The sequence below is a fragment of the Homarus americanus genome, unplaced genomic scaffold (assembly GCF_018991925.1).
Source record: "Homarus americanus isolate GMGI-L3 unplaced genomic scaffold, GMGI_Hamer_2.0 scaffold4896, whole genome shotgun sequence".
Taxonomy (NCBI): Eukaryota; Metazoa; Arthropoda; class Malacostraca; order Decapoda; family Nephropidae; genus Homarus; species Homarus americanus.
In genome coordinates, this window is record NW_024749657.1 from 9,528,680 (window position 1) to 9,537,420 (window position 8,741).

Genomic DNA, 8,741 nt, shown 5'->3' on the forward strand with positions numbered 1-8,741 from the left:
AACCGTTAATTATTATTATTATTATTATAGTCTCTCTCTGTTTTCAGTGGAGGTAACATCTTGCTTGAGACTCTCTTCAACTAAACGCTTTTTTTCTGTGTTTCCAAGCAAATTATTGGTCATTTTGAAATATATTTTACATATTGACAATATATAATGCAGTGCAGTGTTGATTTAAAGAAAATAATCTTGAATTACACCAAGAGAGCTAAAATTTTATGGGTGAAATGGCTCCATGGGGTGACTTCTCTTCCACCCCAATGCCTTCTCTTCTTCCTTCTCCTCCACCCCCATTCTAATTCCCATTATCATCATCATCCAGGAGCCTTCTACATACACACCTCAAAGTAAGTGTACTTTTCTACCTTTTTTGTTGAATTTAGGCAATTTTCGGTGAGCTGGAACCAATTACCCAAAAACCCATTGAAACAATGGTTTCGGTTAACGAGTTTTTCGGTTAACGAGCAACCTGCTGGAACGGATTGTGCTCGTTAACCGAGGGACCACTGTACACTGTTTTGGCAGTATGTGGCAACAAGCAAAGTCTACAGTCTCTGTTACTGCTAAATGATTACAATATTATTTTATTCGTAACTTAAACAAGACAAAGTTTATTAAAATTTAAGTTAATATTTGATGCCAATGTAAACCATCTAAGTTTCAAAATCCTTCATATTCTGGTTCATCATTATTAGACGAAAAAAGATCATCCATCATGTGGGTCTTTTGACTCTGCCTCCAAAATCACTGGTGGCGATGGCAACACTGGCTGAGCTGCCACAGGCCAGCCAGCTGTTCCCAGGCATGTGCATTGTTTATAACTTTACACCCCATTCGTTTAAACATTTACAAAATCCAGGTTCATTGCAAGAATATATCATAACTGCATTTTTAAACAATTTAAAAACAAATATTACTGGTAACTACCCCATTAACGTATGTTTGTAAAAAGCCGTAGATAACACTGAAAGGTATTTTAATGTTTTGAAAGGTGTCGGTGTGACTAGTGTAAACACTGAGCTTAGACCGAGTTCAGTAACAGTTACCCTTCTGGAAAATGCTGCAGTTAGGTAAAAGTTGTTTGTGAGTGCTGGAAATTTAGTGACTCAGACCTACCAGTAAGTTAAAGTGAAAATCTGATGCTAGTGGTGGAGCTTACTTAGAGGTTGACATTTTATACCTGTTGTATAAGATGACCCTTAGTTTTGAACAAAAAAATTGGAGCTTCAAAAGTTGACTTATAGGCCGCAATATATGTTATTATTATTATTATTATTATTATTATTATTTACTAGAACATAATTCAATGGACTGCAAGCTACAGTATCTCTAAGTAAAGTAGTACTATACAGTGAAAATTTCTATAGATTGAAATTCAAGCGTGTAGTTATTATGATGGCCTTGAGGTGTAGAGTTTGACATGTGTGGAATTGTATTTATTTGATACTAAATATTTGTTTTTCTCTTTTCAGATTTCAAGATGTGAGATTTTGACGAGATAATATTTAGTTTTTATTATTTGTTTAAGTTATGTTTCTTTAAGTTTGACTTGTGTTAAGAAACAGAAAAAAAATACAATATGAAAAAGGTAATTATCCCAGTGAGTGGGAGTAATATTCCTCCCCTCATGACAATGGGAGGAACACAGGAAGGAAAAGTAGTGCTTTCAAAGCCCGTCCAGCCTATATCAGTAAAGACCTTAAAGTCAACATCCAGTCCCACAAAGCTCAACACCCAGCCTCTGGTGCTACAAATGAACCCACCAAAGTCGAACATTTCTAACATGCGCTTAGTGCAGACCTCAACCGGGAAAAAGCTACTATTAACCAATGTGGTGAATGTATCCAGACCTTCGACAAGCAGACAAGTTTTGTTAGTTCCCAAAGGTAATACTCAGGCTACCAACACCTCGTCACCAGTTAGTCCGGTGGTTGCTGCCAATGCCCCACGCACAATTGTTCTCCAAACCTCAGCATCTGCACCATCTAGTGATGGACAATCATCAGCTATTAATCAGCCCTTGATGTTGAAGGTTGCTGGGATGAATCATCCATTTACGTTCAAACAAAGCTCCCAAGCTCCAGCAAATAGTATTAAAGATGAGCCTGACATTATGAAGCCTCCAGTGATAACTGTTCTCAGCAACTCCACAGCCTCACTCACCACCACTTCCACCATCACCAAACCTGTTACATCACTTGGTGCTGCTTCAAACCCCATCATGATTTTAAATAATGGTACAACAACCTTTAAGGTAGTGGGGACACCTGTTCCTGTAAAACTCAACCCCAAGCTTCAGAAGATAGCACCAAAAGCCCAGTTTATTACAGGATCCTTCTCACCCCAGCTTTCCTTACCGCCCCTTAAGAAGTTTGGGGTCGTGCAAACTGTGCAGTCTGCCAGTCCGCTGAAAAATGGAATTTCAACCAAGCCTCCAGCTTATTTGAACATCCAAGTTAAAGAAGAACCTAAGGACATACCAGCTAATGAGTCCATTACTGTTGATGGTGTATGCATCAAGGAGGAGAAGGAAGACCAAAAGGAGCTCGAGGACACCTTTCAAGAGCCCCCAGTAATTGATCCTGTGTTAGATGTCAGAATTAAAGAGGAACCTGTAGATGAACAGAGTAAGTCAGTTTAACATAAATTATATTGTTACAATATGTTAAAATGTGGTAAGCAATTTTGTGTATATTGTATTTGATATTAGTGTTAATAAAAGGGTGATACATTACCGTGTCATCCTTATATTGTCTCCTATGTCTGGATAACTCATACAGTACTTTGGTTAATATCTAAACATGACAGTGACTGCACCTCTCAGTGTGTCACCCTCTTACTCATTTGTATTTTATTTACTATACTCAGTCTTCATAATGTAAACTTCATTATTTCAGTTGATCAAACCTCTTTAACTGTCTACTGTATTAACATAGTAATTTCTCAACTGAACCTTTCATACCTAGATGTGTAACCCATAGCCTGTGGACAGGTTCTAGATCTCACATTATTTTCTGTAGCTGCAAAATGCCATTTTAATAACTCTTTGTATAGTGGTTATGTGTTGCGTTATGACTGGCATACTGGCTGCCTGCTGAAGAAGTTCTTCATCCCAGATTTAAGTTACTGTTTAATGTTATTAAGACCTTTCCATTGGTTGAATACCACACTACATTACCTTTTTATTCTCATAAAAGATTCTTCTTCGCTTGTAGGTTGTTTTTCAGTTATCTAAACTAAAAACAGTCGAATTGAGAGATTGTTTGATTTCAGCTATAATGATATGGTTGTGTGCAATTTATCATTTTACATTTCAAAATTCAGGAAGACTAATTTTTTCTTTGTATTTAAACAGGTGAGTTGTTGGCCAAGGATGAGCAGCTGAGGCAGGTGTTGGGAGTAAGCAGCTCCATCAATGTAACTCCTCATCCAAGGTTTTACATCCGCACATCAGAGGGTAAACTGGTGTCTATCTCTAATGAGGAAGCTGAGGCTCTGGGCCTTGACCATAATGATAAGGTAGAGAATAACCAAAAGAAACTCTTAAATGCTCTCACTAATGTTAAGACCATGGGTTTATTAAAGTCATTTAATTCAGAGGAGTTGAACAGTAAAATGAAACCAGTGCCTACTATTTTGATTCCAGATAATGTGAATGTTAAAGATTATGTCAGTCGTCATGTTCCACCAGAAGCCGAAAAGGCAGCTGCTTTAATGAAAACTCTTAGTGGCAAGATAGTCGAAACAAGCAACAAATTTGCTCTCACTCCAAAGAGCAATACAACTATAATTGGGGAATTTTCAGAATCGGGAAGGCGATATCTCAGGATTCGAATAGAAACTGAAGCACAGGAACAAGATGTGTGTGACATTGTCATAACACCGCTCAATGCTTTCCGGTGTCCATTTTGTGCTAGAGACTTTAAAACTAAAGATCACATTATATCCCACATTCGAGTGCATACAGGGGAAAGACCATATCCTTGTGACGTGTGTGGGAAACGTTATCGTCAGAGAATTGATATTGTTCGTCATATGCGCATTCATACAGGTGAAAAACCCTTTACTTGTGGAATGTGCAATGCCTCTTTTAATCAGAAGTCCAACTTGCGATCTCACATGAGGATTCATACAGGTGAACGCCCAGTTCAGTGTAGAGTGTGTGGCAAAGGTTTTTCTCGTAACACGCATTTAAAACAACACATGAAGCTCCATACTGGGGAGAAACCATTCCAGTGTAGTGTATGTCTGCGTCCATTTCGCTTCAAATCTGGGCTTCAAGCCCATGAGCGTATTCACTCGGGTTTGAAGCCTTATGCATGTAGTTTATGTGGACGAACTTTCACACAGATAGTAGGATTGATTCGTCATGAGCGCACCCATACTGGTGAAAAACCATTCCGTTGCCAGAGCTGTGGGAAGTCGTTTGATAATCGTGAGAATCTGAAAGCCCACGTTCTGAAACACACTAGTGAAAGACCATTCATATGTGACTTGTGTGAAAAAACTTTTACGGATCAGTCATCATTGCGATGCCACCGCAAGAAATATCATTCTAACCTCTTACTTTGTGTCATTTGTCTTCGTGAAGACTTTAAGGATCGAATAGAGTTAAGAGAACACCTTCGTGCGCATGAAAGAGAAAACTGGCACGAAACTCCGGATGGGGACCTAATACCAATCATACGGGATAACGAGTCAGAACCAAGTGTAGGCGTAGACGACACAATGGAGAATATAATGGAAAGTGAGTACATACATTCAGGTAAGAGTGTTATCACTTCAGAGGAAAGTGCTGAAGAAATTCAAGTTGAGGTAGAACTGGATCCAGACGACCCAATGGAAAATGATGATATTGCATATGATGAAGATGAGGATAGTGAGTATGAAGAGCATGAACTACAGATTGAAGAATCAGATCCTCTAGCTTGATGAGTTTTTTATGTTTCCGAGGATATTCTTGGAGGAGGTGATAACACATTGCAGTGAGGCTTTAAATTAATTTAAAGTCCCAAATCACATCACCCAGAATTTTTTCTTTTTAGATTATTGTTACATTCAACATTGAGTTATTTAAAATTTCCTGGAAATTTTCAGTACTTTTATCTCTGTATAGAGTAATTTAAGTAATACAGTATATTCATGTGTTGACCCTTGTCAACTAATTATTGGTTGATTTTAGTGTTGACAGATTTTAGCTTAAGAAGGTCCTATGCTTCCCCATTGTACTATGTAAATGGTTACCAAGGAACTTCATATAGAAACATGTGCCTTGTTGTGCCTTGCAGATCTGTAGTGTGTAGTTTTTGTTATACTTACTACTGTATATGCCTATATGTACTGTTACAAATGCTGTGGACTGGTATTTTTATAAACACATCAGATTTATTATAAGATATTTCATTGTTATGTGACCATATTTAATGTACATTAACTTAAGGTATGTTGATGGATGCAGTTGATGTAGATACAGTTATTGACCATTATACAATGTATTTATATGCGCTCAATCAGTGTTATGATTTAAAAAGATTTGCCAATATGTGATGCCTAAAGATCTGTTTTATGATGTTTGCTATCCAAATGCTTTTCCTGCATTGACATTTCTATGAAAGAGTGATGCGCAACAATTGACAATATTCACAGATATATATGACTCGATATCCCAATGGCATAACGTATGCGACCCGCGTGGGAGGTTCTACCCATCCCTGGTGATTGCCAGACTAAGCAGTTGAACTGTCACATCACACAGGATGGTTTGCATGTAGAAGAAGCAATTCTTAGTACATAATGATAATATATACTGTACCAGTAAATGTGAGGAATAAATGATAATAATAAATAAAATAAAAGAAAAAATACGTACTGTACTGCCATTTGTCAACCATTTCCCGGGGACATAAGACACAGAACAGTTGAGAGATCTCCCACGTTGGTTCTTGCTCCTCCTCTCCCGCTCTGTTGGCTAACTGCCGACCATATAAGAATTGTTTATTCACTTTATGTTTTTGACCTTATAATTATTTTTTTTTTTACTTTGTTTGCACATTCTGTATGACTAGTAATGTAGTTTGCAGCTCAGCCGCACCTGCTCTGTGTGCTACTGAGTGGCAAGTTGGCTCCGCAATTACATGCCATCTCCACGGTTATTATTCTTCGTTATTTATTTATATTTCTATATTTATTTTTACATAGAGTGTACCCACATTAATTTGACAAAAAGGGGACACTTGGTCACTCGAATTGATGAAACATCCAGTGCTTAAGAGATAGTGAGTTCTGGCAACATTGTGAGGGAGAGCAGAAATGATCAACTGTTAATGCTTTTTAAACAAGAGACTGACAATATACTATGGCACAATTGCTCATCTGGGGTTGAGTGTGGGATATTTTTTGGAAAAATTAATTATTTCTCGATGTTTTGTTAATCCAACACCAAATGAACCTAAATAATATGGGAATTATGGTGAATTGGCATGCTGTAGTTATAAAGGCATCCCAGGCTACTGAGCTGCTCCCTCATCCGCACTCAAACGTAGTTTTATATATTAATATACAGTCTCTGCTCGACTTACGACATATTCGACTTACGACAACATGGACATACAACGGCCATGGTCGTATAAAATATTTTTCACATTATGTATTTTGGAGTCCCGATGTTAGTGATCGCGCTGTGTACTGACAATTTTTTTTTTGTAATTTCCTTTAAAATGGCTGGCAAGCGTAAAAGTGAGAGTTTTCGTGGTGCTGAGAAGATAAAGGGACACCCATTTTAGAATTTACATGTATTATTTTTGCCTTTTCGACTTACGACCTGGTCGTCGGGATGGAACCCCATCGTAAGTCGAGGCAAGACTGTAATTCATATTTTATTCCTATAAGTCATTCGTCTTAATCTGTTTCATAATTTATTTCTATAAAAAAATCAACTTTTTGAAACCGCATGGTTAATTCAGATTCATTCATAATTCAAATTGTTAATTAATTAAAAAAAATCAGAATATTAATTATAACGATGGTACAGTAAAGATGATGTAACAGTGAAGAAGAATTAAATAAATTTATGTATACAGTATCTACCTGAAAATATGAGTTGAAAAATAACAACACAGTAAACCCTCGATAACTTGAATTATCATATAACTCGGCATGGATGTGATCTTGGAATGTATTAGTATAACCCGGGAAATGCCGAGATATATAAAATTATCTCGGCATGTCTGGCCGCCTGTATCACCTCCCATGACTCTGTCACCTACCATACATCTGTGTCACCTACCATACATCTGTGTCACCTACCATACATCTGTGTCACCTACCATACATCTGTGTCACCTACCATACCTCTGTGTCACCTACCATACATATGTGTCACCTACCATACATCTTTGTCACCTATCATACATCTGTGTCACCTACCATACATCTGTGTCACCTACCATACCTCTGTGTCACCTACCATACCTCTGTGTCACCTACCATGCATCTGTCACCTACCATACATCTGTGTCACCTACCATACCTCTGTGTCACCTTCCATACCTCTGTGTCACCTTCCATACATCTGTCTTTTACTATGATGGTTCATTCTTTGCCTGCAGTGCTGGAAAGTGTTAATTTTTTTACACATATACGGGTCGATATTCGAAAATTTTTATTGTTGTATTTTTGTAGGAGGGGGGGAATTGCCTCGAATATTTGGAATTTTTTATATTTCGTCAAGACCGGAGCCCCATATATGCTGAGTTATTGGGGGTTTACTGTACGTGTAACAAACTTATGTGCTGTGAGTGGGTCTCTTCACCACACAACAACACTTACCACCACTAAAACTCACCACCACTCATCATCACCAACACTCACCATCATCACTCATCATCACCAACACTCACTATCATCACTCATCATCACCAACACTCATCATCACCAACACTCACCATCACTACCACTCACCATCATCACCACAAACCATCATCACCAACACCCCAGCCTTCTCCCACGGCTGTACACTAATTACTGTACTGCAGACATAAGAACTTTTTATTGTCTATATTTTTTACCTTGTGTTAATCAATTTTTTCAAATTTATTTTTGCACATTCGGTTTGAAGAATTGTGTTTACATGTAACAGAGGAAAAGAAAAGGAATAAAATGTAGCTACAGTGGCATCTAACATTGCGACCTGTCAAGTTTTGCATATGCACATACTCCTCGACTTACAACCCACTCGACTTACGACCACTCGGACATACGACCGATCCAGTCGTACAAAAATTTTTTCAAATTACGTATTTTCAAGTCCCAACATTAGTTTGTAATTCCCTTTAAAATGGCTGGCAAGCTTAAAAGTGAGAGTTTTGTGGTGCTAAGAAGAAAAAGAGACTCCCATTTTAGATTTTCTATGTATTATTTTCGCATTTTCGACTTACGACCTGGATTTGGGTCCCTATCCTCGTCTTAAATTGAGGAGTGGCTGTATATATATATATGTATATATATATATGTATATATATATATGTATATATATATATGTATATATATATATGTATATATATATATATATATATATATATATATATATATATATATATATATATATATATATATATATATATATATATATATATATATATATATATATATATATATATACAGTGGGGTATGCTATAACGAACGTAATTGGTTCCAGAACCTCGTTCGTTATAGCATTCGTTCGTTATAGGATTAATCCGTTC

General features: G+C 37.1%; 1 protein-coding gene across 1 annotated transcript in view; it reads left to right on the forward strand.

The window, feature by feature from the left end:
* The window catches only part of LOC121853534 (zinc finger protein 816-like), an 18,531-nt gene extending 11,899 nt beyond the window's left edge, over nt 1-6,632 (forward strand). The window contains exons 2-3 of the mRNA XM_042347732.1: nt 1,473-2,627; nt 3,356-6,632. Coding sequence (XP_042203666.1) covers nt 1,580-2,627; nt 3,356-4,932 — 2,625 coding nt within the window. The 5' untranslated portion in view covers nt 1,473-1,579 and the 3' untranslated portion in view covers nt 4,933-6,632. The remainder of the gene's footprint in view (nt 1-1,472; nt 2,628-3,355) is intronic.
* The last annotated feature ends 2,109 nt before the right edge of the window (nt 6,633-8,741 follow it).